This window comes from Salvelinus namaycush, chromosome 22, assembly GCF_016432855.1.
Source record: "Salvelinus namaycush isolate Seneca chromosome 22, SaNama_1.0, whole genome shotgun sequence".
In the NCBI taxonomy this organism is placed as follows: Eukaryota; Metazoa; Chordata; class Actinopteri; order Salmoniformes; family Salmonidae; genus Salvelinus; species Salvelinus namaycush.
Window position 1 is genome coordinate 35,471,116 of NC_052328.1, and position 16,017 is coordinate 35,487,132.

The window sequence follows — 16,017 nt, forward strand, 5'->3', positions numbered from 1 at the left end:
GACCCTATTCCCTACATAGTGCACTACTTTAGAGCAGGGCCCTATTCCCTACATAGTGCACTACTTTAGACCAGGACCCTATTCCCTATATAGTGCACTACTTTAGACCAGGGCCCTATTCCCTATATAGTGCACTACTTTAGAGCAGGGCCCTATTCCCTATATAGTGCACTACTTTAGAACAGGGCCCTATTCCCTACATAGTGCACTACTTTAGAGCAGGGCCCTATTCCCTATATAGTGCACTACTTTAGAACAGGGCCCTATTCCCTACATAGTGCACTACTTTAGAGCAGGGCCCTATTCCCTATATAGTGCACTACTTTAGACCAGGGCCCTATTCCCTACATAGTGCACTACTTTAGAGCAGGGCCCTATTCCCTATATAGTGCACTACTTTAGAGCAGGGCCCTATTCCCTATATAGTGCACTACTTTAGAGCAGGGCCCTATTCCCTACATAGTGCACTACTTTAGAGCAGGGCCCTATTCCCTATATAGTGCACTACTTTAGACCAGGGCCCTATTCCCTACATAGTGCACTACTTTAGACCAGGGCCCTATTCCCTATATAGTGCACTACTTTAGAGCAGGGCCCTATTCCCTACATAGTGCACTACTTTAGACCAGGGCCCTATTCCCTATATAGTGCACTACTTTAGAGCAGGGCCCTATTCCCTATATAGTGCACTACTTGAGACCAGGGCCCTATTCCCTATATAGTGCACTACTTGAGACCAGGGCCCTATTCCCTATATAGTGCACTACTTTAGAGCAGGGCAGATAGGGTCCATAGGGCTCCGGGGATTGGAGCCTATATTTGATGGCTCAGTCCCCTTATCTGGGCCACTTCCCCTAGTGAACATCAGTTTCCTGTTCAGTCTTCATCTGAGATGCCATCTTTACATTCCTTACATCACCGTGGTGATACCAATCACTGCACTCTCACTATATACAAAACATAGTATTCTGAGCCTTTAGAAAATACATTTAAAACATTTCACTCTTTTCTCATTCCCGACAGAGAAAATGTTTTAGCTCGATGTCTCGTCTGTTTTTGTGTGTCGTCTTCTCCTTATTTACAATATGCAGCGAATCTGGTGAAACTGAAAGGTGATGGTTGGTTGGTCTCTGTCTGTCTGTCTGTCTGTCTGTCTGTCTGTCTGTCTGTCTGTCTGTCTGTCTGTCTGTCTGTCTGTCTGTCTGTCTGTCTGTCTGTCTGTCTGTCTGTCTGTCTGTCTGTCTGTCCATCTCTGTTCTAGGAGTGTTGAGACATTCCATTGACCAGGCTCCTCAGCTGTTTCACCACTGTCTCAATAAGCTTCTGTTTGTCTCGGTCATTCTTCCTGAACTGAGAAAATATGTTGTTCTTCTTACTGGTGTCCTTCATTCTGGAGGGGAGAGAGAGAGGGAGTAGGGAGAGAGAGAGAGAGGGAGAGATAGAGAGAGAGAGAGAGATGGAGAGAGAGAGAGATGGAGAGAGAGAGGGAGGAAGGGAGAGAGAGAGAGAGATGGAGAGAAGGAGGGGGAGAGATTGAGAGAGGGAGTGAGAGAAATGAAAGAGAGGGTGGGTGGGTGGGAGGGAGAAGCGAGAGGAAGGGAGGGGGAAGGGAGGGGGGAAGAGAGAGGAAGGGAGGGGGGAAGAGAGAGGGGAAGAGAGAGGGATTATTGCCCACATAAAGAATAGAGACTTATTTTATTTGGTAAATGACCCTTAACCCATATGGAGTAAATGACCCTTAACCCATATGGAGTAAATGACCCTTAACCCATATGGAGTAAATGACCCTTAACCCATATGGTGTAAATGACCCTTAACCCATATGGTGTAAATGACCCTTAACCCATATGGTGTAAATGACCCTTAACCCATATGGTGTAAATGACCCTTAACCCATATGGTGTAAATGACCCTTAACCCATATGGTGTAAATGACCCTTAACCCATATGGAGTAAATGACCCTTAACCCATATGGAGTAAATGACCCTTAACCCATATGGAGTAAATGACCCTTAACCCATATGGTGTAAATGACCCTTAACCCATATGGTGTAAATGACCCTTAACCCATATGGTGTAAATGACCCTTAACCCATATGGAGTAAATGACCCTTAACCCATATGGTGTAAATGACCCTTAACCCATATGGTGTAAATGACCCTTAACCCATATGGTGTAAATGACCCTTAACCCATATGGTGTAAATGACCCTTAACCCATATGGTGTAAATGACCCTTAACCCATATGGAGTAAATGACCCTTAACCCATACGGTGTAAATGACCCTTAACCCATACGGTGTAAATGACCCTTAACCCATATGGAGTAAATGACCCTTAACCCATACGGTGTAAATGACCCTTAACCCATACGGTGTAAATGACCCTTAACCCATATGGAGTAAATGACCCTTAACCCATACGGTGTAAATGACCCTTAACCCATATGGAGTAAATGACCCTTAACCCATATGGAGTAAATGACCCTTAACCCATATGGTGTAAATGACCCTTAACCCATATGGTGTAAATGACCCTTAACCCATATGGTGTAAATGACCCTTAACCCATATGGTGTAAATGACCCTTGACCCATATGGTGTAAATGACCCTTGACCCATATGGTGTAAATGACCCTTAACCCATATGGAGTAAATGACCCTTAACCCATATGGTGTAAATGACCCTTAACCCATATGGAGTAAATGACCCTTAACCCATATGGTGTAAATGACCCTTAAACCATACGGTGTAAATGACCCTTAACCCATACGGAGTAAATGACCCTTAACCCATACGGAGTAAATGACCCATAACCCATACGGTGTAAAGGACCCTTAACCCATACGGTGTAAAGGACCCTTAACCCATACGGTGTAAAGGACCCTTAACCCATATGGAGTAAATGACCCTTAACCCATATGGAGTAAATGACCCTTGACCCATATGGTGTAAATGACCCTTGACCCATATGGTGTAAATGACCCTTGACCCATATGGTGTAAATGACCCTTGACCCATATGGTGTAAATGACCCTTGACCCATATGGTGTAAATGACCCTTGACCCATATGGTGTAAATGACCCTTGACCCATATGGTGTAAATGACCCTTGACCCATATGGTGTAAATGACCCTTGACCCATATGGAGTAAATGACCCTTGACCCATATGGAGTAAATGACCCTTAACCCATATGGAGTAAATGACCCTTAACCCATATGGAGTAAATGACCCTTAACCCATATGGAGTAAATGACCCTTAACCCATATGGAGTAAATGACCCTTAACCCATATGGAGTAAATGACCCTTAACCCATATGGAGTAAATGACCCTTTACCCATATGGAGTAAATGACCCTTTACCCATATGGTGTAAATGACCCTTAACCCATATGGAGTAAATGACCCTTAACCCATATGGTGTAAATGACCCTTAACCCATATGGAGTAAATGACCCTTAACCCATATGGAGTAAATGACCCTTTACCCATATGGTGTAAATGACCCTTTACCCATATGGTGTAAATGACCCTTAACCCATATGGAGTAAATGACCCTTAACCCATATGGAGTAAATGACCCTTAACCCATATGGTGTAAATGACCCTTAACCCATATGGTGTAAATGACCCTTAACCCATATGGTGTAAATGACCCTTAACCCATATGGTGTAAATGACCCTTAACCCATATGGTGTAAATGACCCTTAACCCATATGGTGTAAATGACCCTTAACCCATATGGAGTAAATGACCCTTAACCCATATGGTGTAAATGACCCTTAACCCATATGGTGTAAATGACCCTTAACCCATATGGTGTAAATGACCCTTAACCCATATGGTGTAAATGACCCTTAACCCATATGGAGTAAATGACCCTTAACCCATATGGTGTAAATGACCCTTAACCCATATGGTGTAAATGACCCTTAACCCATACGGTGTAAATGACCCTTAACCCATATGGTGTAAATGACCCTTAACCCATATGGTGTAAATGACCCTTAACCCATATGGAGTAAATGACCCTTAACCCATATGGAGTAAATGACCCTTAACCCATATGGTGTAAATGACCCTTAACCCATATGGAGTAAATGACCCTTAACCTATATGGTGTAAATGACCCTTAACCCATATGGAGTAAATGACCCTTAACCCATATGGTGTAAATGACCCTTAACCCATATGGTGTAAATGATCCTTAACCCATATGGTGTAAATGATCCTTAACCCATATGGAGTAAATTACTTTCAAAGGACACCAGACTATGAAAAGTAACAAATAAGCCAAAATGTATAACATACCCCCTGTAGACTCTGCATGGTAGAGGTTCAAAGGTCAAGTAGACAAGAGAAAAGAAGAAGTAGTGAATATGAAGATAACAGATACAGACTAAGAGGTCTAGTAGTGAATATGAAGATAACAGATACAGACTAAGAGGTCTAGTAGTGAATATGGAGATAACAGATACAGACTAAGAGGTCTAGTAGTGAATATGTAGATAACAGATACAGACTAAGAGGTCTAGTAGTGAATATGGAGATAACAGATACAGACTAAGAGGTCTAGTAGTGAATATGTAGATAACAGATACAGACTAAGAGGTCTAGTAGTGAATATGTAGATAACAGATACAGACTAAGAGGTCTAGTAGTGAATATGGAGATAACAGATACAGACTAAGAGGTCTAGTAGTGAATATGGAGATAACAGATACAGACTAAGAGGTCTAGTAGTGAATATGTAGATAACAGATACAGACTAAGAGGTCTAGTAGTGAATATGTAGATAACAGATACAGACTAAGAGGTCTAGTAGTGAATATGTAGATAACAGATACAGACTAAGAGGTCTATTAGTGAATATGTAGATAACAGATACAGACTAAGAGGTCTAGTAGTGAATATGGAGATAACAGATACAGACTAAGAGGTCTAGTAGTGAATATGTAGATAACAGATACAGACTAAGAGGTCTAGTAGTGAATATGTAGATAACAGATACAGACTAAGAGGTCTAGTAGTGAATATGTAGATAACAGATACAGACTAAGAGGTCTAGTAGTGAATATGGAGATAACAGATACAGACTAAGAGGTCTAGTAGTGAATATGTAGATAACAGATACAGACTAAGAGGTCTAGTAGTGAATATGTAGATAACAGATACAGACTAAGAGGTCTAGTAGTGAATATGGAGATAACAGATACAGACTAAGAGGTCTAGTAGTGAATATGTAGATACAGACTATGAGGTCTAGTAGTGAATATGTAGATAACAGATACAGACTAAGAGGTCTAGTAGTGAATATGTAGATAACAGATACAGACTAAGAGGTCTAGTAGTGAATATGGAGATAACAGATACAGACTAAGAGGTCTAGTAGTGAATATGTAGATAACAGATACAGACTAAGAGGTCTAGTAGTGAATATGTAGATAACAGATACAGACTAAGAGGTCTAGTAGTGAATATGGAGATAACAGATACAGACTAAGAGGTCTGGTAGTGAATATGTAGATAACAGATACAGACTAAGAGGTCTAGTAGTGAATATGTAGATAACAGATACAGACTAAGAGGTCTAGTAGTGAATATGTAGATAACAGATACAGACTAAGAGGTCTAGTAGTGAATATGTAGATAACAGATACAGACTAAGAGGTCTAGTAGTGAATATGTAGATAACAGATACAGACTAAGAGGTCTACTAGTGAATATGTAGATAACAGATACAGGCCAGACTAAGCACTCTAGCGGGTTAGAGAAGACAGTCTGACTAATTTCGGTCTAACCAGGACAGTAGAACTACAAACTGACTACACATTGAATAAAGACAGTAGAACTACAAACTGACTACACATTGAGTAGAGACAGTAGAACTACAAACTGACTACACATTGAGTAGAGACAGTAGAACTGACTACACATTGAGTAAAGACAGTAGAACTGACTATACATTGAGTAAAGACAGTAGAACTGACTACACATTGAGTGGAGACAGTAGAACTGACTACACATTGAGTAAAGGCAGTAGAACTGACTACACATTGAGTAAAGGCAGTAGAACTGACTACACATTGAGTAAAGACAGTAGAACTACAAACTGACTACACATTGAGTAAAGACAGTAGAACTACAAACTGACTACACATTGAGTAGAGACAGTAGAACTGACTACACATTGAGTAGAGACAGTAGAACTGACTACACATTGAGTAGAGACAGTAGAACTGACTACACATTGAGTAGAGACAGTAGAACTGACTACACATTGAGTAGAGACAGTAGAACTGACTACACATTGAGTAGAGACAGTAGAACTGACTACACATTGAGTAGAGACAGTAGAACTGACTACACATTGAGTAGAGACAGTAGAACTGACTACACATTGAGTAGAGACAGTAGAACTGACTACACATTGAGTAGAGACAGTAGAACTGACTACACATTGAGTAGAGACAGTAGAACTGACTACACATTGAGTAGAGACAGTAGAACTGACTACACATTGAGTAGAGACAGTAGAACTGACTACACATTGAGTAGAGACAGTAGAACTGACTACACATTGAGTAGAGACAGTAGAACTGACTACACATTGAGTAGAGACAGTAGAACTGACTACACATTGAGTAGAGACAGTAGAACTGACTACACATTGAGTAGAGACAGTAGAACTGACTACACATTGAGTAGAGACAGTAGAACTGACTACACATTGAGTAAAGGCAGTAGAACTGACTACACATTGAGTAAAGGCAGTAGAACTGACTACACATTGAGTAAAGACAGTAGAACTGACTACACATTGAGTAAAGACAGTAGAACTACAAACTGACTACACATTGAGTAGAGACAGTAGAACTGACTACACATTGAGTAGAGACAGTAGAACTGACTACACATTGAGTAGAGACAGTAGAACTGACTACACATTGAGTAGAGACAGTAGAACTGACTACACATTGAGTAGAGACAGTAGAACTGACTACACATTGAGTAGAGACAGTAGAACTGACTACACATTGAGTAGAGACAGTAGAACTGACTACACATTGAGTAGAGACAGTAGAACTGACTACACATTGAGTAGAGACAGTAGAACTGACTACACATTGAGTAGAGACAGTAGAACTGACTACACATTGAGTGGAGACAGTAGAAACGGCAGTACTCACTTTTCCAAAAGTGCTAGTGCAGTAGAGGGGTTGACCCGGAGGTACTTGGAGGTGGGCTGTCCGTAGTCAGCCAGGTACGTAGACCAGTCCCACACCATGAACAGGTCCAGCAGCTGAATCAACACACAGAGAGGACATTATTCTGGGAGTTAGTGAGGAAAAAGACAGCGGTATAGCACCCTGCAGCCCACTGCTGGCTGGCCTCTGAAGCTAAGCAGGGTTGGTCCTGGTCGGGCCCTGGATGGGAGACCAGATGGTGGTGGAGGGCCAGTAGGAGGCACTCTGGCCTCTGAAGCTAAGCAGGGTTGGTCCTGGTCGGGCCCTGGATGGGAGAACAGATGGTGGTGGAGGGCCAGTAGGAGGCACTCTGGCCTCTGAAGCTAAGCAGGGTTGGTCCTGGTCGGTCCCTGGATGGGAGACCAGATGGTGCTGGAGGGCCAGTAGGAGGGACTCTGGCCTCTGAAGCTAAGCAGGGTTGGTCCTGGTCGGTCCCTGGATGGGAGACCAGATGCTGCTGGAGGGCCAGTAGGAGGGACTCTGGCCTCTGAAGCTAAGCAGGGTTGGTCCTGGTCGGTCCCTGGATGGGAGACCAGATGCTGCTGGAGGGCCAGTAGGAGGGACTCTGGCCTCTGAAGCTAAGCAGGGTTGGTCCTGGTCGGGCCCTGGATGGGAGAACAGATGGTGGTGGAGGGCCAGTAGGAGGCACTCTGGCCTCTGAAGCTAAGCAGGGTTGGTCCTGGTCGGTCCCTGGATGGGAGACCAGATGGTGCTGGAGGGCCAGTAGGAGGGACTCTGGCCTCTGAAGCTAAGCAGGGTTGGTCCTGGTCGGTCCCTGGATGGGAGACCAGATGCTGCTGGAGGGCCAGTAGGAGGGACTCTGGCCTCTGAAGCTAAGCAGGGTTGGTCCTGGTCGGTCCCTGGATGGGAGACCAGATGCTGCTGGAAGTGGTGTTGGAGGGCCAGTAGTGGGCACTCTTTCCTCTGGTCTAAATAAATATCTCAGGACAGTGATTGGGGACATTGCCCAGTGTAGGGTGCCAACTTTTGGAAGGGAGGTTAAAAGGGCTGTCCTGGATCAATGGCCAGCTTTCAATTGTCTCGTAACTCTCCCCTAGACCGTCAAGTGACTTCATGGCCTCTGCACCACCTAGTGCCTCTCATTCAACAGGAAGAGGAGCTGGGAGACTGATGCTGTAAAGACTGAAAGCCCCTCTCAGTGTATGCTAATGGGAGTGGACTGGGAAGCTGCTGGGTGGATTTTATGAAGGGGTCTATAGAGCCAGAGGCTTAGAACTACTGCCACTCACACCTACTAGGAGGGTTCTGGGTAGTGAGGTGCTATTCAGAGATATGGACCACTCCTGTTCTGATCAGAGTAGAATGGACCGCTCCTGTTCTGCTCAGAGTAGAATGGACCACTCCTGTTCTGATCAGAGTAGAATGGACCGCTCCTGTTCTGATCAGAGTAGAATGGACCGCTCCTGTTCTGATCAGAGTAGAATGGACCGCTCCTGTTCTGATCAGAGTAGAATGGACCGCTCCTGTTCTGATCAGAGTAGAATGGACCACTCCTGTTCTGATCAGAGTAGAATGGACCGCTCCTGTTCTGATCAGAGTAGAATGGACCGCTCCTGTTCTGCTCAGAGTAGAATGGACCGCTCCTGTTCTGATCAGAGTAGAATGGACCACTCCTGTTCTGATCAGAGTAGAATGGACCACTCCTGTTCTGATCAGAGTAGAATGGACCACTCCTGATCTCATCAGAGTAGAATGGACCACTCCTGTTCTGATCAGAGTAGAATGGACCACTCCTGTTCTGATCAGAGTAGAATGGACCACTCCTGTTCTGATCAGAGTAGAATGGACCACTCCTGTTCTGATCAGAGTAGAATGGACCACTCCTGTTCTGATCAGAGTAGAATGGACCACTCCTGTTCTGATCAGAGTAGAATGGACCACTCCTGTTCTGATCAGAGTAGAATGGACCACTCCTGTTCTGATCAGAGTAGAATGGACCACTCCTGTTCTGATCAGAGTAGAATGGAAGGATCCCAAACTGTCCCCAGGTCTCTTCTCCCCTCCCTGACCCAATCAGCAGAGTAGAATGGAAGGATCCCAAACTGTCCCCAGGTCTCTTCTCCCCTCCCTGACCCAATCAGCAGAGTAGAATGGAAGGATCTCAAACTGTTCCCAGGTCTCTACTCCCCTCCCTGACCCAATCAGCAGAGTAGAATGGAAGGATCCCAAACTGTTCCCAGGTCTCTTCTCCCCTCCCTGACCCAATCAGCAGAGTAGAATGGAAGGATCCCAAACTGTTCCCAGGTCTCTTCTCCCCTCCCTGACCCAATCAGCAGAGTAGAATGGAAGGATCCCAAACTGTTCCCAGGTCTCTTCTCCCCTCCCTGACCCAATCAGCAGAGTAGAATGGAAGGATCCCAAACTGTCCCCAGGTCTCTTCTCCCCTCCCTGACCCAATCAGCAGAGTAGAATGGAAGGATCCCAAACTGTTCCCAGGTCTCTTCTCCCCTCCCTGACCCAATCAGCAGAGTAGAATGGAAGGATCCCAAACTGTTCCCAGGTCTCTTCTCCCCTCCCTGACCCAATCAGCAGAGTAGAATGGAAGGATCTCAAACTGTCCCCAGGTCTCTTCTCCCCTCCCTGACCCAATCAGCAGAGTAGAATGGAAGGATCCCAAACTGTTCCCAGGTCTCTTCTCCCCTCCCTGACCCAATCAGCAGAGTAGAATGGAAGGATCCCAAACTGTTCCCCAGGTCTCTTCTCCCCTCCCTGACCCAATCAGCAGAGTAGAATGGAAGGATCCCAAACTGTTCCCCAGGTCTCTTCTCCCCTCCCTGACCCAATCAGCAGAGTAGAATGGAAGGATCTCAAACTGTTCCCAGGTCTCTACTCCCCTCCCTGACCCAATCAGCAGAGTAGAATGGAAGGATCCCAAACTGTTCCCAGGTCTCTTCTCCCCTCCCTGACCCAATCAGCAGAGTAGAATGGAAGGATCTCAAACTGTTCCCAGGTCTCTACTCCCCTCCCTGACCCAATCAGCAGAGTAGAATGGAAGGATCCCAAACTGTTCCCAGGTCTCTTCTCCCCTCCCTGACCCAATCAGCAGAGTAGAATGGAAGGATCCCAAACTGTTCCCCAGGTCTCTTCTCCCCTCCCTGACCCAATCAGCAGAGTAGAATGGAAGGATCCCAAACTGTTCCCCAGGTCTCTTCTCCCCTCCCTGACCCAATCAGCAGAGTAGAATGGAAGGATCCCAAACTGTTTATGTGTTCTCCACACTCTCATCCTCACAAGAACGTGGTCTGAGCATGACAGTGTGGCGCACGGTAGAATGCATATTGAGAGACAAGTGTTTGTGATTGTAGGGTCTCATCTTCACATCGTATCCAAGGATCTTATCCAGTGGAATGAGGCATGGTGAATGAACGGTAACATGCACTATGCATTAGGGTTCAACTTCCAGGTCACCACAGGTCACCACAGGTCACCAGGCCTTGAGGATTCTCCTTTAGGGACTCCCACACCTCACTAATATTTTAGATTGTTTCATATGTAAAACATCAAGTAAGCAGGCGCCCATTAGTGCCATGCAGTAATTAGCAGAGAGACGTTGGGATGTCTCTCCTCATCGGAGGTCAACCCTCCCTGGCCTAAAGACAGATCTGGCCTGATACAGGAGCTCTCTACAGACGCACCAGATCTGGCCTGATACAGGAGCTCTCTACAGACGCACCAGATCTGGCCTGATACAGGAGCTCTCTGCAGACGCACCAGATCTGGCCTGATACAGGAGCTGTAAATGTGCTTTATGATTAGTGAGTGATCCCAGGGTGCTTTATGAGTAGTGAGTGATCCCAGGGTGGATTATGAGTAGTGAGTAGTGATCCCAGGGTGCTTTATGAGTAGTGAGTGATCCCAGGGTGCTTTATGAGTAGTGAGTGATCCCAGGGTGCTTTATGAGTAGTGAGTGATCCCAGGGTGGTTTATGAGTAGTGAGTAGTGATCCCAGGGTGCTTTATGAGTAGTGATCCCAGGGTGCTTTATGAGTAGTGAGTAGTGATCCCAGGGTGCTTTATGAGTAGTGAGTAGTGATCCCAGGGTGCTTTATGAGTAGTGAGTAGTGATCCCAGGGTGCTTTATGAGTAGTGAGTGATCCCAGGGTGCTCTATGAGTAGTGAGTGATCCCAGGGTGCTTTATGAGTAGTGAGTGATCCCAGGGTGCTTTATGAGTAGTGAGTGATCCCAGGGTGCTTTATGAGTAGTGAGTGATCCCAGGGTGCTTTATGAGTAGTGAGTGATCCCAGGGTGCTTTATGAGTAGTGAGTGATCCCAGGGTGCTTTATGAGTAGTGAGTGATCCCAGGATGCTTTATGAGTAGTGAGTAGTGATCCCAGGATGCTTTATGAGTAGTGAGTGATCCCAGGGTGCTTTATGAGTAGTGAGTGATCCCAGGATGCTTTATGAGTAGTGAGTGATCCCAGGGTGCTTTATGAGTAGTGAGTGATCCCAGGGTGCTTTATGAGTAGTGAGTAGTGATCCCAGGGTGCTTTATGAGTAGTGAGTAGTGATCCCAGGGTGCTTTATGAGTAGTGAGTAGTGATCCCAGGGTGCTTTATGAGTAGTGAGTAGTGATCCCAGGGTGCTTTATGAGTAGTGAGTGATCCCAGGGTGCTTTATGAGTAGTGAGTGATCCCAGGGTGCTTTATGAGTAGTGAGTGATCCCAGGGTGCTTTATGAGTAGTGAGTGATCCCAGGGTGCTTTATGAGTAGTGAGTGATCCCAGGGTGCTTTATGAGTAGTGAGTGATCCCAGGGTGCTTTATGAGTAGTGAGTGATCCCAGGGTGCTTTATGAGTAGTGAGTGATCCCAGGGTGCTTTATGAGTAGTGAGTGATCCCAGGGTGCTTTATGAGTAGTGAGTGATCCCATGGTGCTTTATGAGTAGTGAGTGATCCCAGGATGCTTTATGAGTAGTGAGTGATCCCAGGGTGCTTTATGAGTAGTGAGTGATCCCAGGCTGCTTTATGAGTAGTGAGTGATCCCAGGATGCTTTATGAGTAGTGAGTAGTGATCCCAGGGTGCTTTATGAGTAGTGAGTGATCCCAGGGTGCTTTATGAGTAGTGATCCCAGGATGCTTTATGAGTAGTGAGTGATCCCAGGGTGCTTTATGAGTAGTGAGTGATCACAGGATGCTTTATGAGTAGTGAGTGATCACAGGATGCTTTATGAGTAGTGAGTGATCCCAGGGTGCTTTATGAGTAGTGAGTGATCCCAGGGTGCTTTATGAGTAGTGAGTAGTGATCCCAGGGTGCTTTATGAGTAGTGAGTAGTGATCCCAGGGTGCTTTATGAGTAGTGAGTGATCCCAGGGTGCTTTATGAGTAGTGAGTGATCCCAGGGTGCTTTATGAGTAGTGAGTAGTGATCCCAGGGTGCTTTATGAGTAGTGAGTGATCCCAGGGTGCTTTATGAGTAGTGAGTGATCCCAGGGTGCTTTATGAGTAGTGAGTAGTGATCCCAGGGTGCTTTATGAGTAGTGAGTAGTGATCCCAGGGTGCTTTATGAGTAGTGAGTGATCCCAGGGTGCTTTATGAGTAGTGAGTGATCCCAGGGTGCTTTATGAGTAGTGAGTAGTGATCCCAGGGTGCTTTATGAGTAGTGAGTGATCCCAGGGTGCTTTATGAGTAGTGAGTGATCCCAGGGTGCTTTATGAGTAGTGAGTAGTGATCCCAGGGTGCTTTATGAGTATGTTAGCTGGCTAACACAATTGATTTCAGCCACAACTTGCTAAGACAAACCAAATGTTTGCAGACGGTAAGATTCTCCCTCCCTCCCTCCCTCCCTCCCTCCCTCCCTCCCTCCCTCCCTCCCTCCCTCCCTCCCAGAGGGGACATGCTGGTTCCCCTCTGTGTAACCTCAACCTGCTGTAACAGTACTAACCCATTCCTGACCTGAGGCCCAGATTAACCAGGTCACATAGAGAGTAAGAGAGAGCTGTTAGCAGAGCTGGTGATGGCTTAATGGATCCAGAACAGGTGGCTTGGAGTCAGGGTAATGTAGGGCTAATCCTGACCTACAGGGACAGTGTGCTACTGGGTCAGAGGAGAGGTCATGTTGGGTCACAGGAGAGGGGACCAGTCGGTCAGAGGAGAGGTCGTGTTGGGTCACAGGAGAGGGGACCAGTCGGTCAGAGGAGAGGTCGTGTTGGGTCACAGGAGAGGGGACCAGTCGGTCAGAGGAGAGGTCGTGTTGGGTCACAGGAGAGGGGACCAGTCGGTCAGAGGAGAGGTCGTGTTGGGTCACAGGAGAGGGGACCAGTCGGTCAGAGGAGAGGTCGTGTTGGGTCACAGGAGAGGGGACCAGTCGGTCAGAGGAGAGGTTGTGTTGGGTCACAGGAGAGGTTGTGTTGGGTCACAGGAGAGGTTGTGTTGGGTCACAGGAGAGGTTGTGTTGGGTCACAGGAGAGGTTGTGTTGGGTCAGAGGAGAGGTTGTGTTGGGTCACAGGACAGGGGAACAGTTGGCCGTAGGATGAGAGGTATACTGCTTACCTGTCGGAGGTCGATGAATGCCAGCTGTAAAGTGTCTCCCTGGAATCCTGGCACAGGCTCTGAGCTGGCAAACACTGGAACAGAAGACAGTAACAGTCAATGACCACCATCACCTACTGTCACTGACAAGCCTACAGAAGCGATATGTATTCTGTCAGGGGATAAGTGAACCTTTATATAAAGGGCTTTACAGTGGGAATAAATGAAATCAAAACAGAGTCAGGTTAAGAGTAAGACACTGCATGATCACCTAAAAACCTTAACCTCTTCTAGACCTGAAATGTCTTGGAGAACTCTACGTTTGGTAGAGGTCAAGAGATTCCTCAGAGACATATGAACCGGCCTGCTGAACCCAGGAGCTGAACTCTGGTTCACCCTGCATCAGGGGCCCTGAGGGGCTTTTAGGGAAGCACCAGGTACAAGACCAAGACACACACAGGGACTCGGCTGTCACAGCCCAGGCCCACAGGAACTCCTGAGTGGCGCAGCGGTCTAAGGCACTGCATCTCAGTGCTTGAGGAGTCACAACCGACACCCTGGTTCGAATCCAGGCTGTATCATAACCGGCCGTGATTGTGAGTCCCATAGGGCGGCGAACAATTGGCCCAGCATCGTCCGGGTTTGGCCGGGGTTTGGCCATCAAGGTGATGTGGCAGGAAGGTGATGTGGCAGGAAGGTGATGTGGCAGGAAGGTGATGTGGCAGGAAGGTGATGTGGCTGGAAGGTGATGTGGCTGGAAGGTGATGCGGCTGGAAGGTGATGCGGCTGGAAGGTGATGCGGCTGGAAGGTGTGTGGCTGGAAGGTGATGTGGCTGGAAAGTGATGTGGCTGGAAGGTGATGTGGCAGGAAGGTGATGTGGCAGGAAGGTGATGCGGCTGGACGGTGATGCGGCTGGACGGTGATGCGGCTGGACGGTGATGCGGCTGGAAGGTGATGCGGCTGGAAGTTGATGCGGCTGGAAGGTGATGTGGCTGGAAGGTGATGTGGCAGGAAAGTGATGTGGCAGGAAAGTGATGTGGCTGGAAGGTGATGTGGCAGGAAAGTGATGTGGCAGGAAAGTGATGTGGCTGGAAGGTGATGCGGCTGGAAGGTGATGCGGCTGGAAGGTGATGCGGCTGGAAGGTGATGCGGCTGGAAGGTGATGCGGCTGGAAGGTGATGTGGCTGATTACAGCTGTGAGTGATGGCTGGAAGGTGATGTGGCTGATTACAGCTGTGAGTGATGGCTGGAAGGTGATGTGGCTGATTACAGCTGTGAGTGATGGCTGGAAGGTGATGTGGCTGATTACAGCTGTGAGTGATGGCTGGAAGGTGATGTGGCTGATTACAGCTGTGAGTGATGGCTGGAAGGTGATGTGGCTGATTACAGCTGTGAATGATGGCTGGAAGGTGATGTGGCTGATTACAGCTGTGAGTGATGGCTGGAAGGTGATGTGGCTGATTACAGCTGTGAGTGACAGCTGCCACAGGGGAGATGGCATGAAGGTGAAGTGGACATTATTGGACCGGTGCATACAAAAAGACAGATGTTTTTGCTTAAACCATTTTAAGTGAATTTATTAACAAAATTACTTTATAACAGGAGTCAGCTGGTTCTTTAGATTGGTAGTATCATATAAAACAGTACCAGGGTATCCTGAAATGTTGGTATCATAAGTATCATGAGGTTGATATATTACTGTGGTGCTGGTACACCGTGAAACACTAAGAGACTTGACCGTGAAACACTAAGAGACTTGACCGTGAAACACTAAGCAGCTTGACCGTGAAACACTAAGAGACTTGACCGGGAAACACTAAGAGACTTGACCGCGAAACACTGAGAGACTTGACCGTGAAACACTAAGAGACTTGACCGTGAAACACTGAGCGACTTGACCGGGAAACACTGAGCGACTTGACCGTGAAACACTGAGCGACTTGACCGTGAAACACTAAGAGACTTGACCGGGAAACACTAAGAGACTTGACCGTGAAACACTAAGAGACTTGACCGTGAAACACTGAGCGACTTGACCGTGAAACACTGAGCGACTTGACCGGGAAACACTAAGCGACTTGACCGGGAAACACTGAGCGACTTGACCGTGAAACACTGAGAGACTTGACCGTGAAACACTGAGAGACTTGACCGTGAAACACTAAGAGACTTGACCGTGAAACACTAAGAGACTTGACCGTGAAACACTAAGCGACTTGACCGTGAAACACTGAGCGACTTGACCGTGAAACACTGAGCGACTTGACCGGGAAACA

At 46.7% G+C, this 16,017-nt stretch overlaps 1 protein-coding gene across 1 annotated transcript in view; it reads right to left on the minus strand.

Annotated features, from left to right (window-relative positions):
* Window positions 1-676: 676 nt before the first annotated feature.
* Window positions 677-16,017, minus strand: part of LOC120017865 (exocyst complex component 6-like) — a 56,996-nt gene continuing 41,655 nt past the window's right edge. Inside the window, exons 9-11 of the mRNA XM_038960827.1 lie at window positions 13,762-13,835; window positions 7,197-7,309; window positions 677-1,390 (exon numbers count right to left, since the gene is read on the minus strand). Coding sequence (XP_038816755.1) covers window positions 1,258-1,390; window positions 7,197-7,309; window positions 13,762-13,835 — 320 coding nt within the window. The 3' untranslated portion in view covers window positions 677-1,257. The remainder of the gene's footprint in view (window positions 1,391-7,196; window positions 7,310-13,761; window positions 13,836-16,017) is intronic.